General features: G+C 42.7%; 1 protein-coding gene across 1 annotated transcript; it reads right to left on the reverse strand.

Moving 5' to 3' along the window:
- Positions 1 to 1,281: 1,281 nt before the first annotated feature.
- LOC134456934 (lysine-specific demethylase 9) lies at positions 1,282 to 18,551 on the reverse strand. The gene is made up of 7 exons (XM_063208596.1): positions 17,909 to 18,551; positions 16,922 to 17,541; positions 10,377 to 10,514; positions 8,980 to 9,122; positions 6,198 to 6,365; positions 5,278 to 5,386; positions 1,282 to 4,127 (listed from the first exon to the last, which is right to left on the reverse strand). The coding sequence occupies exons 1-7, from the start codon at positions 18,462 to 18,464 to the stop codon at positions 3,759 to 3,761; spliced, it is 2,103 nt and encodes a 700-aa protein (XP_063064666.1). The 5' UTR covers positions 18,465 to 18,551; the 3' UTR covers positions 1,282 to 3,758.
- Positions 18,552 to 18,926: the final 375 nt, after the last annotated feature.

The following is an 18,926-nucleotide window of genomic DNA, read 5'->3' on the forward strand; positions in this document are numbered from 1 at the left end:
ACACTACACTTGGGGTGCTTTTCAATGTCCTGACTTCCGTCCTGGACCTGTGCTTGTGGCTTCGCACTTCAAGTGACGCCTCACCTCTGTGGAGAAAACAATAAAGTTTCTCAGCTGTGAAGCTAGCCACGACAACTTGGGGCACTTCTGCCCATTTCAGATCCCGATTGTAAAAGAGACAATGACCTTTCAAATGTGCTTTTGTGAAATATTGAATTAAACTTGTCGTCAATCGTGTCTTGTGACATCATCAGGAGGCCACAAGGGGAGTTAGGATGTAGGAAAGAACTCTAGGTGTAGGAGAGGTCAGGACCTATATCAGAAGACATGGCTTTATCTACTATTTGTCCATCCTTGCCACAAACAAATTCATTCAAAACTGTTCTCTGTTGATCTGTTAAAGAATAAATATGTGGTTGTCTACAATACAGTTGTCAAATAACTCCTCAAAGCAAGCGAACACTGTTTTTTTGTTTGTTTTGTTAATTGCTTCATCAAGTTCCAGATCGAAAAATTTCCCAAAAGACCTCATCTGTGTGTGGAGGAGCTTGTGGAGCCCCCTGGAACTACACAGGTCTAGTGAAAGCCAGGCTAATTATTCATAAGTCATAGACATAGTCAGGAATGGGCAAAATACAGAGCAGCCACAAAAAAATGTATACACTTTAAATTGTTGTCAAATGTGATAAGTTGCCTTGGACATGGCAATCAGTGCTCTCTGGGTGTCAGGGGAGTCGTCATTTCAAATACATGCTTTGGAAATGCTGTGCATCCTGGACCATAGTCATTTCCTGCCACCAGTTGAGAAATGTCAATGCAGACAAAGGTGTATGAGGAGGTTTTATCTCAGGTATCAAACTCTTGAAAAGTTTTAAGTGTTCAAGCTGAGCAAATACGATGTGATTTTCTTAAAACTTAGAGCATAGGTTATTTTTGTTTTTGTATTAATAAAGATGCAAAAAAAAATATTGGGTGTGTTTCATTAAGTCGCTATAAGAGTAGAGTAACTTTAATTAGTTGAGAATGAATTGAAAAAAACGTAAATACATAACTAATTTACATTATTGCACATGTTTAACATGTAGCACACCCTTGCGTACATTTAACCATTAGGCACATCTCTCTCACACGCATGTATGCACGCACGCACGCACGCACACACACACACTCACACACGATAAAAATGAAGTCCAGCTGCCTAAACGGTTTTGACTTACTGTAGATGACCTGGATCAGTGAATCTTCAGAGAGAAACACACGAGGCATAAATACAAACATCGATAAGAGCTTTTATTTTTTTCACTGACACACACAGCACGGCACCCCTCCCTTATCCCCAAATGGGGTCAGCCCTATGTTCCCACAGCCCAAAGACTTTAAAAATTATTGTTTAGACCAATTGCTCCCACAGAGGTAAGTGTCTTGTTGTATTATATTGTTGGTGTTTACTGACTTCGGTTTAGGCATGATACCACTGCAGTTATTATTAGGGAAAGGTTTTGGTAAGTTCATTTCTACTGTTATTGGTAGAGCATGGTTAGAGGTCATTAGATTGTGGTTTAAAGGTATTACCTGGATACTGATGGTGTTTACTGACTTAAGGTTAGGCATGGCAGCAGGACCATTGAGCCTACAAAGTATATACATATATTTTTTTTACTGATGTGGGACCATTGGGCAGTGGGACCACTAGGCCGTGAGCACATAGACACGCTCCCCCTCAAATACCCACTTGATCAGGTAAATATGTACGCTACCACAGTAAAAACAACCCGATCCTCACAAGCATTACTACAAAATAATAACTTTAGCTGCCGAGTAAGAGGGAAAACATTTTGTCTAGATTTGTCAAAATTTCCCCCAGGCATACTTTATATAATTATGTAAAAAGGTGTCCTTATTCATAATCACAACATTTTTACAGTTTCATCAGAGTGCTCAAAACCAGAAACAACGTCTCTGCTTGAAAGTAAAGGAAAACCTACTTCTCAAACCCAAACACCATACAAAATTACACAAACTATAATTATTGCAAGATAGCACTCATTAGTTCACCATTTGCCAAACTCAATTGTTGTGTTGGTACAGTACACCAGCTTGTGAAAGGCATGTAGGCATCCATTTACTCGTGGATATACCAGAAAATCATAAAAGTCACCTCTACATGTCAACCTGGAGATCATGTGGCCTGTGCATTTCCTCTGTAGCGTTATGGAGTGCACGCACATCCAGATAAAACAGGTGCCGGACTTAAAACATGATGAAACAAAAAAAGACAGAAGGTCCGCACTCTGTTGCTGCTCGCAGTTTATTCAACAGGTGTACCTACAGTATACCAGACGAAGACCAGACTGGTTGAAACGTGTTGAATAAACTGGGAGCAGAAACAGTGTGGAGACCTTCTTTCTTTTTTCTATGCATTTCCTCTAGCTTGTGTTGACGGGCTTTACAAAGTTAGATACATTACAGAGAAGACCCTTCAACAATTCGAGCATCAGCAAAGATTGTTGTGTGAACTTGTGTAAAAAGTACAGCCTTTGATTGTAATCTAACTGATAAATTTGCATATATCATCATAGAAAAGCCTGCCTGGGTCATTTCCCGAGAGACGGGGCTGACAATTTTCCCGGAAAGCATGAGGAGCCATAACTGTGGATCACCTTTTACTGCACAATATCAAACTTAGCTCTGAGTTGCAAAAGGAATATACATATATAATAGTTGCTGTTCCTTCCCCTTTCCTAATTCAAGTTAAAGGGACACTGTGCAGGAAATGGTCAAAAAGGGTACTGCAACTATGCTGTTCATTGAAACTGGGCTGCCAATTGCCGAATTTGATCTTTACATGAAAGTTTTCTAAGTAATAAACAAATATTTTCTAGTATGGTCCAAGTACAGTCATTTTTGCAGCTAAAAATGGCTATTTCTGGAAATTCTAAATGGCGGACAATGGAGAAGTGCAATTTTCCCAGTCATAATGAATTCTTAGAATTTGATGGTGGTGGTAAGTATTCATGAAAAAGGTAACATTAGTAAATGGGCAGCATGAATTCTGGAAATAAACAACTAAAAATCTCACACAGTGTCCCTTTAAGTACGGTATTCATAGGATTCCTATGTGATAGCAAGTCCATCATTACTGTTAGTCCAGGTTCAAAGTTTGAATTTAGCACGTTGGACAAGACTTCTGTGTCCTCCTGTCTTTCTTGCAGGTCAGATATTGCCATCAAAATGAAAAAGTCCGCTTCAGCTAGGAATTTTCTGCTCCTATTTTGGTTTTGATCAGTGGGATCAGAGAACTCCTGTTTGAAGCAGAGTTTTTTATTTTTAATCTTGTCATTTGGTTGTTTTTTTTTTGGATGTGCGGGCTTTTAACTAATCTTTCAGATATTCCCATAAGGTAGCCAGTATCTGAGACATGGGTGGTGTGGTCGGTAAAGAATAGGCACTTCTATGTGTAACCAAAGCCCTGCGATTCACCACATGCCACAGATGTCAAACCTCTCACTAACAACACGTTACCTTCCACGGCACCCTTTGGCTTGAGAGGAACCAAGAAAGTACCTTTCCACGTGGTGAACTTCATAAAAATAAATAATAAATAGAAATAAAAAAATGTCACTGCATTTTTGTAAGTACAGTATGTACAAACCCACAAGAAATTCCTCCTCGTCGACTCTCTGGCAACACACTTACAAAAATTGGTGTGTCTACCATCTCCACAAGGTTAGTCTTTTCGTTGCACGCAGTATGTGTCATCATTCACACTGTGAGAGCTTTGATGCTCTCAGTGCACTGTCTGAGGCGGGCTTCACAGGGATCCGCGCTGCAGCAGGAGCCTGATCAGGTAGTGCCTTGGCTGTGTGATCATTCTCTGTGGTCTCAGACGTGGCAGAGCTGTTGCTAGGGGTGGGCGTGCTGTTGCTAGGGGCGGGCGGGGCCTCTGGCTGGTATTGCTTGAGGCGAATGTGCCACGCCAGGCTGCAGACGGCTGAGATGGTCTTGAACTGGTGCACCACGTTACGCGGGATGAAGTAGATGTCTTGGTGGCACAGCTGAGCGCGCACGTAGCGAATTCCGTCGCGCCTGAGCTGGTTCAGCTTGGCGTCGTCCACCCACTGCACACACTGTGGAGTAGAAACCATACTTACAATAGAAAATACAATACAATACAAAATGTACTGAAAAAAGAGTCCTTGTGCACATCCACGGTCCAGGTGCTGATGATGTGTAGTAAAGGTAATCCAAGTAAAAGGGGGCTAAATCACCACACTCTGGTCTTCTTTGCTGGTAAATTATTTGGTGAACAGCGCGTTTCGCTGTTGCTTCATCAGGTTCACTCCGAATGTGTTGTTCATGAAATAAACAACCAGCAAATAAGACCAGTGTGTGGTGATTTATCCCCCCTTTACTTACAATGTAACTTGTATTTATATAGCGCAGCTACACTGCACAACTATGAAGTTGACTCAAAGCGCTTTTAAATATGTACACATACACACATACACAGCCCCACATTCACACACCAGCTCTGGAGGCTGCCGTACGGATACAATTGTCCGGGGTTCACGTGAGAAAGTTCACACACATGCACACACACAGTAGTATAATAATCCTAGAGATAGAGATTATCAAGAGATTACTCTGGAAGAGATGCTAACATAGTCTGAATTCAAACCATAACATATCAAAACATATTCATTACTTTACATAGTCTAAATTCAAAACATATTAGGCTTAGGCTCACTAAAGTTGGGTTATCCCATGGTTACTTAACCAACTAAATCACACATCCTAGGCTCTTGACAGATTTGAAGAGAAAAAAAAAATAAAAGCACCTGTACCCGCCCTACCCAGGAAAAATGACTGGTAAATGTTTTTTATGTGAATATATCAGTTTTATGGAGGAAGAATTTTGATCACCTTTGAGGGACTTTTGTACTATGACAATAAAAGACCATCAAGAAGATCGAAATCAATCAAGATCTAAATACTCTTTACTGATAATCTCCTGAGTAACAGAAGGTGCATGTGTTTTTTTTTAAAGAATTGTGTGAGTGATATGATGAAAGCTTTTAATTATTTGTTCATCGTCCTGATCAGACACAGGAAGTTTCTTTGAAGCTAATCATCAGCCAGTGGCTTCAAATAATAAGAAAATGTATACAAAGATATTACTATTAAAACTATAACTATTATTATAACTACAATTACTGTACAATAATATTTGATTCTGTGGAATTTGAGACAGGCATGCTCTGGCAGCCTCTAACTCACCTGAGACACAGGTGGCTCGTACAAGTCAAGCTGGAGCTTTTGCACGACCTCGTTGAAGTCCTCAGCTTGGAAGCACACAACGTCTTTAGTGATTCGTGGCTGGTCGCTCCTGGAATTATAAGTGGATTCAAAAAAGTCAGCATCGCACCTCCATCAATAAAGTCTTAGTATTTGCTGAAACGCATGGTCTTTCAAGCCAGGGTGTTATTTGTCAGAAAACTAGAAGGGGGGATATGTTTCAGATTTTAAGCAATATCAATGGAATTACATTAAGCAGTGATTAAAAAGGGAGTGAAAAAGTGGCAATATAAGAACCAGAAGGGGGGACAATCCCCCCCATGCCCCTTACAAATCGCACCCTGCTTCAAGCTATGGGAAACCATACGAGATATTCATTTGGATTTTACATGCACAGTATTTCATTTTCTGATTTTATGTAACATATTTGTGTATTTGATGTGACTTATCTGCCTCATTTGTCACATTATTTTCTGTAGGTCTTTAGTGCGTAGTGTCGATGGAAAGTTTGGACTTTCAGTGCACTGAATTTTCAGCGCGAGCACCCTACACACTGAAACATAGTGCCCGAAGTGCACAAGTGCACCATTTGAGACACAATACGTGACCTTGCGTCGTCCACTTGTGCTTGTGGCCTCATACCAGGAAGTAATATGTCATGATGACATCACTGACAACAGCATTATATTTCAATATCTCGCAAAAGCTCAATTGTAAGTCATTTTCTCATTTGCAAACTGGATGGTGAATAAAGAATAGTCCCCCAAAAATTGGTGTGGCTAGGCTGACAGCAGGGAAACTGAATTGTTTTCTCCACGGAGGCGGGGCATCAGCAAAACATGAGGCCACAAGCACAAGTGGAGGATGCAAGGTTGCATATTGGAATGGGCAAAGAGCCTTACCATTCTCCAAACTGCACGGCCTTGAGGACCCCGACGGCGGCCGTGCTCCTCCAGTCGAAGCTTTGGCCCACATGGTCGGCGTGTGCCCGCGTGCGGTCCTCAAACAACACCTCCCGCCGCTCACACGCCCGACGCACATACTGCAGCGCCCGCAGCTCACTCACTGACCTGTACATGGACATGGTGGACACATCATCATAAAAGCGAAAGCCCACCTGGGAAACTCCAACTCCCATTGTCATTGTGACAAAGCACTCCATAGCACACACGTGTTCACTGCACACTGCACACAACAAAATTGCATTTATGCTTCACCCATGCAAGGGGGCAGCCCCAAATGGCGCCCCAAGGGAGCAGTGCGGCGGGATGGTACCATGCTCAGGGTACTTCAGTCATGGAGGAGGAGGATGGGGGAGAGCGCTGGTTAATTACTCCCCCCACCAACCTGGCGGGTCGGGAGTCGAACCGGCAACTTTTGAGATACAAGTCTGTTGACTCTAATTTATTTCCTTCTTTCTTCCCTGTTTCCTTTCATTTACATTTGTTAACTTTGTGAAGCACATTGAGTTGCATCTGTGTATGAAATGCGCTATATAAATAAACTTGTCTTGCCACTAACTTCCCTAACCACTAACCCATGACTGCCCATCATACAGCCAGAGTACATACAGTGTCTATAAACAGTCTTCACACTGTCCAAATGCCAGGTTTTTGTCATGTAAAAAATGAGAGAAATGGCTTGATGGAGTTTTATGAACATTGTTACACTCTTCATATTTATTGCAATTTTTTAAAGTCTTAATTTAATGAGAAATTACCATTTAAGTATTTTTTTCCCATTAGATGTGAGATTATTAGAAACCTTCGAGGAAAAACAGGGATATCTTTCTTTTAAATGTTCAAAATTGTCCGAATTTATACTAACTTTTCAGGGACAATAATTTGTTCTTCCCTAATGCAATATTCAGTGTTTATCAAACATATTGTTTAGCTCAAACAAATATTTGAGCGTTTAAAACATGTCACACCGTAGGACATTCATGTCACGCTAAAGGACAGAAATGCAAAACTGAGCCAGAAACAAATATATCAACATGATTATTTTGTCTTTTGATCATAATATAATGTTGTAGTCAATATTGACCTACACTTTACACTTATAAGTCTTTGAATCGTCGATTATCAGCCTATCGTAACTCTTAATGACAGCCATGCGGTCATTGAATGTAACCTGCAGAGATCATAAGACTCATACTGAAGTGTGACCTTGGCATGACCATCACACTTTTGTAGGTATGCTATGACTGTCACACCATTGAACCTGTAGTGTGTAGTGGCCAGTGCCTGTTTGGTATCCCAAACTGGACAGCACATTTATGCTGTATATTGAGCTCTCCACAGCATACTTTATTCATCTATACTCCTCTATATACTCTCTCACTGATCTTTCCTTCGCTGTTACCGTTATATTTTATGGTTTCAAAGCACCATTAATGACATTTTATATCATTTGACAGTATCTAAAATCAACAGCAAATATTCATCAACAATGCATCAAAGTATAAATTCCAAAGGCCAATAAAGGAATAAGTAATTTGAATGCATAATATTTATCTAGTCAAACAACAAAACAAAAACAGTACGTACAGTACTAACAGTTGTTTTAAAAGCTATTTCTCAAATATCTAGTCCATTGGTGTGACCTGTTTGTCCTTTGGTGTGATACTCCAAAGTGTCACACCATAGGACTTTTACCATCACACCATAGGACTTTTACCATCACACCATAGGACTTTTGAGCTTTTGAGTTAATTTAAAGCCATGTCGTTGCCAACTGAAATACAATTTCACCTTTAGTAAGATGCATTTTCATACATCTACATAAGAAAAAAATATGAAAAATATACACTATTGTCAAAATGTATTTTATGGCTGTCACACCAAAGGACTACAAAACTAATACATCTTGTGGTAGCAAAACATAATTGATTGACTGAAGAACTCTGAGAGAAAAATCTAAAATCCACCCTTGCCATTGGCTTCTTAAGGGTCTAAAGTCACAATTTATGTACCGCTGGAGCTTCAACAATAGATAATTATCCACAGAATTAACCAAAAATATGATGTCACACCACAGGACATTGTTTTCTGCGACAAAGTTTCATAAGTCCATACGGTCTCAGAAAAACAGGAAAAAATTTTAGCATTGCCACTTGCTAAAATAGACACCTTGAAAAACATGCCAGGGTTGTTTAGACAAATGACTGAGCTTTGATTATTTATTTAAAAATGTTTTAATATGGAGAACCAGGCTTGCCTCAGTCACGCCATAGGACAAATGTGACATTTGACTCAAAATTAAGTATACTTATTTAAGCTCTGGATTTATTACACATTACTTTTTCACAACAACGACATAAGTTTAATCATTTAAAGCATTGACAATTTTGAAAGCATGAATTTACTTAATTTTAAGAGCCTGTGACAGCAAAATTTACACGTCACGTCATCTACCCACGTAACCTTTCAATGACTATTACAGCGTTTCTATATTTTCCCTGTAAAGCTTTGACTTTGTTTTCAAAGGTGGAAAAAGTTGTGAAATTGTCTTTCTGTCATTTGTTCACATCACAAAAACCTGACATTCGAACAGGGGTGTGTAGACTTTTTATAGGCACTGTAAGTGTGTCACCTACTGTATGTGACACACGTGTCCTATGTGTGTGGGTTTTTAAGTCAATAGTATGTACATATGAAGGTATCTGTGTGTGTGTTTATGTACCTGCGGTGTTTGAAGGGTGACTTGGGCATGTCTGCTGTGGGCACCATTTGCTCCCCGGGCCGCACCCACATGATGGGCCCGTCATCACTCTGAGATCTGCAGGCAAGCTTCAAGCTGGAGAGGGTCCCCCAGGGCAAGGTCATCTGCGTACGTACACACACGCACACACACACACACACACACACACACACACACACACACACATTACACATTAACCTAACACAAAAGCTCCTATAGACAGTAATGCACAATTCTTAACAATTCCCCATATGAAATCTATGAGAGCATTTCACACAGCACTAAGCTTTCAGGTGGCTGATGACGACAGTTGCAACACAGCTGAAAATAAAAGACACTTTTGGCCTTACAAGGAATTTCAGTAAGACTTATACAGATGACCAGGCAGGCAGGCAGGCAGACAGGCAGACAGGCAGACAGGCAGACAGACAGACAGACAGACAGACAGACAGACAGACAGACCATACATTTAAGGCTTAAGCAGTGAGCCATATGTTGCGGTGGGTTTGTGTTCGATTTATAACGGGTAAGGGGAGTTGGAGCACGGTGTGAAGCGCTGCCAGACACAAACTTTGCAACAGAAACTTTGCGAGGTGTCACACTGACACCCCAACCAGAAATAGAGCAAAGATGTGCTCTTCCTGAAGTCTCCTTTCCCAACTGCAGCAGATTCTCGTTATCAGTGTTTAACTTAGTGCTGTACAGTGTCTAACTAAAACAATAATAAAAACAGTAAAACAATTTTAGCAGCATAATAAAACATTTTTGCAGCATAAGGGCAGCAAGCATTCAAATTAAATAATTACACGTTGTGCAAGGTGTTAAAAAAGAAAAAAATACATCGAAGGTGTTAAAAGACAGAAAGGTTAGAACTGGGAAGCAAAGTATGTATAAAAATATGTTTTAGTCTGGATTTATAAGTAGTAGAGTTGGGTGGAGACTGAAGTCGGGGGGCAAATCATTCCAGAGGCATGGGGCAGCCACAGCAAAGGCATGGTAGACTTAGCCTGGCAACGCCATCTTATGTACTTCCACCCAAAGATTTTGGCTCCGCACATATTCTGGCGAAACCCTCCTAGCTCGGTTCGCTCACTGTTTAGCCAATCAGCTAACAATTGAGAGTGGTGACGCAGAACTCACCCAGGAAGCCTGTAACACTTTTGTCTTATTTGTATGATTTTGCAACACTATATCATAACAGTCATGCTAATAAAGCACAATTTGAATTTTAATTTGACTTCAGAACTCCAATGAATTTAAATGGCAGAGTAAGCTCAGACCATCTCCCACCCTCCATGGAGACAGATTCCTCTAAGCTTTCACCAGACTGTTTGACGGAGTCAACAGTCGCCTTTCGCCCAGGCTATTAGTAGACTCACCCTCAGGAAAGGAGACTCCTCCAGCATGTCCAGGAACTCTGGGAAATAGTCGCCCACCTCCTCGTCCACAGCACCCACCAGACTGATCTGCCGCATGGCTCCAGAACGGTACGTCCCAGAGCAGTACGTCCTGTTCACCTACAACGTGCCAAGGTAAGCCAAGGTTTATTTTTACAGCTTGTTTGATACCGCAGCAAGGTATTCCAATGACAGAAAAAAGAAGAGTGACTGATAGTAGTGATTGATAGATTTAAAAAAACCTTGATATGGCTAGCCACAAGAAAACAGGGCACAAGTATGGCTGGGCAAAATTGATTGTTAAAAACATCTCCTGCAAAGCTGGAATATATGGTTAGATTCCAGAAAAGGGCATTTCCAGAGTTTTGTACGTGACATACAGGGGTTGTACAAAATAATGGAAACACCTGTCATTTTGGTGTGGGAGGTTTCATGGCTCAAGTGGACCAGACTATTGGACAATTTTCATTAATTGCACATTGCACCAGTAAAGTGAAGAGTGAAGGTTCAATTAGCAGGGTAAGAACACAGTTTTGCTCAAAATTTTGCAATGCACACAACATTATGGGTGACGTATCAGAGTTCAAAAAGGAGAATTTCTTGGTGCGTGTGTAACTGTTGCATCTTTGACGGAGACAGCAAGTCTTTGCGATGCATCAAGAGCCACGGTATCCAAGGTAATGTCTGCATACCACCAAGAAGGATGAACCACATCCAACAGGATTAACTGTGGATGCAAGAGGTACCCTGCTAATTGAACCTTCAGACTTCACACACTGTCAAGTTCTGGTGTGTTTTTTGATAGTTCCCTCAGTTGTGCTTGAACTTGAAAAGAGCCAGGTCACGCAAGGAACAACTCAGACAAGATGATTCCCCTTTTTGTTTTTTATTGAGTTTCTTTGTTTTGTTTCTTTGGTTGAAGGGGTTGTAGCAGTCTGTCAGATAGGTTGAAAACCTTAAACATAAGAATAACAGATACATTGTGTTAATTTCAAACAAACATAAATCACTGCATTAAAGTTTAAAATAAAGTAGTCACAAATCACCTTTAAGTTTAGTTGAGTTTAGCATTAAATCATAAATACCAAATTCCTTATAAAGTTACTCTACTACTACTAACCAAGTAAGAAGTAGATTAGAAACTGGAATGTTTAAACAAAAGCATTAGTCAAAATTGAATGGTTTGAGCCACTGATGAAGTTCTTTCACAAAGTAAGTTTTAGCTTCTCAAACTTAACATTTACAGCAATTAAGCAGTATAAAACTACAACATTTAACTTTAAGTCCTAACTGTTAAATGAAGTCAGTTGTCAACTGAGACCAAACATTTCACACATGAAGAATAAAAGTTCATTTTCCTCCACATTCCAACACCAGGTAAGTAACGAAAATCAAATCTCCTACCAGTTGCGTTTGACCAGTTCACTGAGGGATTTCTTAGTTTTCTTTATTTGGTTTTGTCTGTCTTTTTCAGAGCTTTTGCTCTCAACAAACATTTGCCTCCTTCTCCTCTGCAGCATGTGGTGATCTGAGAGCAATATGGCCGCCTGACAGGAAGTCCCTCCCTCTCGACAGGAAGTCAGAGTTGGAGTGCTGTGGTGTGGCTGTTGCATTTGTTGTCTGCCACCTGCAGGGCTGGATGAAGACTGGTTGCTGGTTGTGAATGTGAATGATGTTTTGGACATTGGATGTTTTGGTTCTCTTTTAGTTGACTTTTCACCTCCCACTTGACCTCTCGGTTCTGGAACCCAGAGAGGTCACAAGAGTTGGTGATGGTCAGTGTTGGGTTTTTTTTCTCTTGGTTGTTGATTGTTGCTTTTGTTCCTCAACAGGTAGCAGAACAATGACACGTCATACATCTCTGTGCAGAATTGTTGAGGGGATTCTTTTTTCTTTGTTTACCTGACAGCACCCTTCTTGTCAGAGTTCACACTGATGACTGGCAAGTTTCTGCATCTTTGTGCGCAGCCACTGTTGAGGGTGGTGTATTGGATGGATGCCACATCTCGAGCTGCGAGGAAGAGGTTCCCGTGCATCTTGCTTGGTTCTGGTCTTAATGTCTTCTGACACAAGCCCCTCCCACTTTGGCCTACTTCTGGCTGGGGATTTTACCAGTAGCCTTTTCCATTTCGTTGCAGCTCTCCACTCCCAGGCAACAACTTTGGTTTCCTTCGTTAGGCTGCTGAATTTTCTGTTATTAGTCAGTTTTTTCACTGCGGAACCAGCTGGTGGTCTTTGGGGTTGAGTCTTAAGCTTGTTTCCACCTGCGGTGTTCTTTGGAGCATCACATTTTCTTTTGCCTGTGACTTTCACTGGGCTTCTTGTACCTCTAGATGGTGCATCGTGAGTGGTTTCCTTGAGCTGTGCTCTGGTCAGTGGTTTGGGTTTGAGAGTTTTCTCTCTTACCTCTTCCAGGAGTCTTTGACCCACTGTCTTTTTCTTTTTCGTGGAGAAGTTTTTTGAGGTCATTGGGTTTGGTTCGTTACTTTTGACAGGGTAGCTGGCTTTCAGGCCGTTGTGATCTTCTCCTCTCCTTTGGTTTGGGAGAATGACTTGGTTGGATGATGCTTCTGGTGCGAGCATGTCCCTCCCACTTTGACCTGACTGGACCCAGGGTTTCAGAACTTTTCCTGTTTTCAGGGTATCTTCGACACCTCTGGTGTTCTTCTCCAGACTTTCCAGGTTGTGGGAGGTAACCACTTCATCGTCACTAGAGTCTTCCTCAAGGATCCTGCACTCCTCCTTCGGGTAAGTACACATGGGCACCGTTGCATTATCTCTTGTGGCTTTTCCACTTGTGTCACAGAGTTCTTGCTCTTTCACAGCTGTGGCCCTCATTGACTGAGCAAAGTGGGTTTTCGATGTGAGCTGCTGGACTGGCTGTGGTGCTGACTGGGCCTGAAGATTTGTTTTCTGCCCCTCCTCCTCTGCAGTTCTCTGCACTATCAGGAATTCGGCCTTTTTTGCCTCGAGGTTGTTCTTCAGCCTTCGTAAGCCCTTAATCCTGCCAGACAATTCAGTCTTCTCCTCATTGGGTAGCCATTCTTCCCACTCTTTGAATGTAGTCACTGCATTTGCGACAAGTTTCTTCATGGTATCCACCTGGTGCTCGTATCTGTTTTGGTTGACCAGGGACACAGGGATTGCACAAGCTTCTTCACAGGCCGACTCTGCTTCTTCAATGGAGAAGGTCAGTTCCCCCTTGGCGTACCTCGACCAGAGACTTGACTGCACATTGTTTCTGGCTTCTTCCAGTCTGATTTTGCAGTCTTCTTCGGTCTCTGAAAGGTCTGCTTCATCCTTGGGGTCCAGCTCCTTCTCCTCATCTTCCTCTCCGTCAGCCTCCGCTAGAAGACCTAGCTGGTACTCGTCGTTCGCGTAGTAGACATCCCTGGAGAGTGAGCAGAGTTCCATGTATTCTTTTTGAATGTCTGACTTTGTCAGGTGTCTAATTTCCCTCGAGAGGTAGTTTGCCTGCTTTGTGAAGGCTGTTTTTGCTGAAGTCCTCTCCATCTTCAGCTGTTTGATGGACTTTCCAATGGCTTCTTCCGCCATTCTTGCAGTTCTCCTTGCGTAGACAAGGTCGACTGGAGGCCGTTGATCCTTCCGTCTATTTTGCCTCGTCACGCTGGTTTTCAACTGTCAAGTTCTGGTGTGTTTTTTGATAGTTCCCTCAGTTGTGCTTGAACTTGAAAAGAGCCAGGTCACGCAAGGAACAACTCAGACAAGATGATTCCCCTTTTTGTTTTTTATTGAGTTTCTTTGTTTTGTTTCTTTGGTTGAAGGGGTTGTAGCAGTCTGTCAGATAGGTTGAAAACCTTAAACATAAGAATAACAGATACATTGTGTTAATTTCAAACAAACATAAATCACTGCATTAAAGTTTAAAATAAAGTAGTCACAAATCACCTTTAAGTTTAGTTGAGTTTAGCATTAAATCATAAATACCAAATTCCTTATAAAGTTACTCTACTACTACTAACCAAGTAAGAAGTAGATTAGAAACTGGAATGTTTAAACAAAAGCATTAGTCAAAATTGAATGGTTTGAGCCACTGATGAAGTTCTTTCACAAAGTAAGTTTTAGCTTCTCAAACTTAACATTTACAGCAATTAAGCAGTATAAAACTACAACATTTAACTTTAAGTCCTAACTGTTAAATGAAGTCAGTTGTCAACTGAGACCAAACATTTCACACATGAAGAATAAAAGTTCATTTTCCTCCACATTCCAACACCAGGTAAGTAACGAAAATCAAATCTCCTACCAGTTGCGTTTGACCAGTTCACTGAGGGATTTCTTAGTTTTCTTTATTTGGTTTTGTCTGTCTTTTTCAGAGCTTTTGCTCTCAACAAACATTTGCCTCCTTCTCCTCTGCAGCATGTGGTGATCTGAGAGCAATATGGCCGCCTGACAGGAAGTCCCTCCCTCTCGACAGGAAGTCAGAGTTGGAGTGCTGTGGTGTGGCTGTTGCATTTGTTGTCTGCCACCTGCAGGGCTGGATGAAGACTGGTTGCTGGTTGTGAATGTGAATGATGTTTTGGACATTGGATGTTTTGGTTCTCTTTTAGTTGACTTTTCACACACAATAAGCAATTAATGAAGATTGGCCAACAGGTTGGTCCACTTGAGCCATGAAACTTCCCACACTAAAATGACAGGTGTTTCCATTATTTTGTCCAACCCCTATAAGTAAAGTAGTATTACCCCAACTGACATGTGTTTCCCCAACTGACACTGCCCAAATTAGCATTACAGGTGGAGTACTCATGTATCAGGTGGGGTGCTCATGTCAGGTGGGGTACTCTTCACTTACACTACTCTATTACTACTTTATTACAACTCGTGAAGTCGTGCTGCAGGATCATTCAGAGATTCAGCGTGAAATGACCCCACTGATATATATATGTACATGTATATGAACAAGGGTCACCCATGGACGTTAGAAGCAGTGAATACAACAGTCCCTTTCTTAATTTCCTCCTAAATTAATTCCTTATCAACTGCATTGAGGGGCCTTATGGTGAGGGAGTTGGTGTACCGTAGGGATGAGAGGATTGCATGCTTAAATCCCTCTCTATCCAGTAAGTCATGCCTGAAGTGCCCTTGAGCAAGGCACCTAACCTTACATTGCTCCAGGGACTGTAAACAATAACTTGTAATATCTCTAAGTGGTTTTGGATAAAAGTGTCAGCCAGGTATGGAGAAGGATTACGAAAAAATAGGCACTTCTGCATGGCACCGTCTTAATTCTGAGCCTCACAGAGTCTCAGAATTAAGAATCAGAAAATACAGAAACCCCAACAGCATCCCTGAGGACTGTTGGCTCACCAGGAAATGCCATGTATGCGAGATTATATTGGAGAGAGCAGATGTGGCCTAGTGGTTAAGGACATGGACTTTAGATCAGAAGCTTGTGGGTTCAAATCCCACCCTTCCACCCCCTACTACACTCCATGACTGAGGTGCCCCTTAGCTAGGCACCTAACCCCCATGCTGCTCAAGGAACTGTCACAAGTACCCTGTAAATAACTGTAGTAAGTGGCGTTGGAAAATCTAAGTGTGATATCATGTTTACCAGTCCAGTCCTGGCGTCAGTAGTGTAGTGGGGCAGCCATGGCTCAATGGTTAGAGTGCTTGAGTGCCTTCCAATATGCGACCTTGCTTCCTCCACTTGTGCTTGTGGCCTCGTACCAGGAAGTAACATGTCATGATGACATCACTGACAACAGCATTATATTTGAATATCTCGCAAAAGCTCAATTGTAACGTCTTTTTCTCTTTTGCAATTGGGATGGTGAATGAAAAACAGTCCCCCAAAAGTTTTTGTGACTAGGCTGACAGGGAAACTTAATTGTTTTCTCCACGGAGGAGGGGCCAGGAGGCGGGGTGAGGCCACAAGCACAAGTGGAGGAAGCAAGGTCACAAATTGGAATGTACCCCTGGTCTTTAGATCAGGGAGTTGCTGGTTCAAATCTTGCCCTCATCAGCACCTTCATCCATGGCTGAGGTGTCCTTGAGCAAGGCACCTAACCCAACAAAGTCACCAATACCCTGTACCTAAATAACAGTGATTGGCCTTGGATAAAGGCATCAGCTAAGTGTAATGTAATGTAATTAGTTACCAGTCCAGGCCTGGTGTCAGCAGTGTAATGTAATGTGAAGTGAAAGTGAAAGTCCAACTGGGACTCCCACTGTCCAACTCCCACTGTCATTGTGACACAGCACTCCACAGCACATAAGTGCACACTGCACACAACAAAATTGCATGTATGCCTTATTTATGCATTTATGCCTCACCTGCCTCACCAGGCGGCCTGAAAGGGAGCAGTGCAGCGGGACGGTACAATGCTTAGGGTACCTCAGTCATGGAGGAGGATGTTGGGGAGAACACTGGTTAATTACTCCCCTCACCAACCTTGCGGGTCGGGAGTCGAACTGGCAACCTTTGGGCTACAAGTCTGACGCCCTAACCGCTTACCCATGACGGCCCTACATGATGAGCACACAGAGCCACACTAAACTACCTGTGAGTGGAAGTGTGAGATGGTGGTGGTCTCGATGTCCTTCTTGCCCATGTGCTCCATCTTGACGGGCGTGTTTGGGAAGTTGAAGGCAAAGTAGTCCAGGAAGTCCGGCAGGTAGGCGGCCGCCCCGTGCACCACGGCCAGGGCGTAGCGGGCCGCGCCGGTCCTCTCCGAGAAGGTCCGGTCCAGGAAGTCCTGGGCGAACCTCTCCATGTCGCCGGGCTCCAGGCGGCTCAGTTCGTCCGCGTAGGCGTGCAGGATACGCCCGCCACCGTTGGGCTGCACCTCCTCGTGCATGAGGCCACTGAAGCGGTTGCTGGGCAACGCTGCCAGGCGGATGGAGTGCTCCTGGTGGGAGAGAAAGGGCTGGGGATGGGGCTGGGACTGGGAGTCCCACTTCTGTGGTCCTCCTGATGTCAAGGTCTCTGTCTTAATGGTCGCCGGCACGCTTCTCCTGTCTCTGTCCAACTCGGTCTGCACCTCCTTGTCGTGGAGGAGGCGCATGCGCTTCCTCCTGCGCTCCTCCTCATGGTGCTTCTTCTTCCTCCTCTTGCGCTTGAGCAGCAGCCGCGCCTCCTCTTCCTCCTTCAGGCGCACCTTCCCGTTCTCATCACGAGACTCTGGGGGGTGAACCAGCAGTCAAGAAGTCATTAGGGTTTTCATAGGAGAAAAAAGATATCTAAAAGTGAGAATATAAGAACCCTGGTGTGCATAGGGTCAATAACAAATTGGTCTACGTTATCATATTCCGAAAACAAATGTAAAATGGTTTCATCTACATTGGTTAGGCAAATATTGTGAACCAAAAGAGACTACATCCTCATGAAGGAAGCTTCAAGATTGCCACTTTCAGTACTTGAGCTAGTATACAATGGACCAAATTAGATGTAATAACAACAACAACGGTAATAATAATAATAATAATAATAATAATAATAATAATAATAATAATAATAATAATAATGCACTAATTGGACATTATTTTACCTTTCTTCTTTTTGCATATTTCAATCTTCATGTTTGCATCCGAGTTTTCGTTCTTGGGTTTAAGTTTGAAGTGCCGTGTTTCACCGTGTTTTTCCTTGTTGCTGGCGAGACTCTTGGCCTTCTCTACTTTCAGTGGAGTGAAAGTAAAAAGCGGCGCCGCGGGCACTACGGGCGCAGGCGGCTTCTTTTTAAACTCGGTCCTCGTCATCTTCGCAGTCGGACAGACCACCACTCCTTCTCGCTTCATGCCATGGTGCTGCTGATGTCGGTGCTCCTGCACGGGAGCCTGTTCCTTGGTGAGGGCATGGGGTTGAGGAGCGTGTCTATCCCGCTGAGCCTGCAGCTGGGTATCTGGCCGCGACAGACCATAGGGTTTGTAGTGATGAGGCTTAGCTTTCTTTACCTCTTTCTCCAATCTCTGGTGCTTGTCAAGAAATGGAGACTGCTGTTCCCTTTTCTTTTTCTTCTTTTCTTTCCCGTGTCTTTCTATGTCCGCCCTCACCTTATGGTCCACCTTATGGCCATTTTTCAAGCTAATTTGCGTGGCCATCTCCATGTCAATTTAAATACCTTGAAATCGTTCTGTAGACTTATATTTTGGTCATTGTCTAGTCGGTGATTTGTCCCATAGATCGTGCATGCGTTTTCCGTCACAGAGTACCGAAGTGCGCAAACGTAGAGCGCCAGCGTTGTGGGGCTTGTAGTTTATGCGTTTGGGCCTGAAGTGGTGCGTGCGTGACTGCACGCACCTATCTTGTGTGGCTGACGTCACCGAGGTTGAACTGTATCCGCCAGAGGGCGCAGCTGCACAATAAAGCCTCCCAAGCAATTGATATCAATCTGGTGCATACGGTGGCGTTGTGCGTCAGAAGGCAACGTTTTAGATCAAATTTGCAATTTAATTAACTCTTACCCCTAGGCTATACAACTTATCTTACCCAAAATGAGGCTATAGGCTACATATGAAATAATTGAAATACACAACAATGACAGTGACATGTGGCAAAGAACTAAGATT

Source organism: Engraulis encrasicolus, chromosome 10 (assembly GCF_034702125.1).
Source record: "Engraulis encrasicolus isolate BLACKSEA-1 chromosome 10, IST_EnEncr_1.0, whole genome shotgun sequence".
Taxonomy (NCBI): domain Eukaryota; kingdom Metazoa; phylum Chordata; class Actinopteri; order Clupeiformes; family Engraulidae; genus Engraulis; species Engraulis encrasicolus.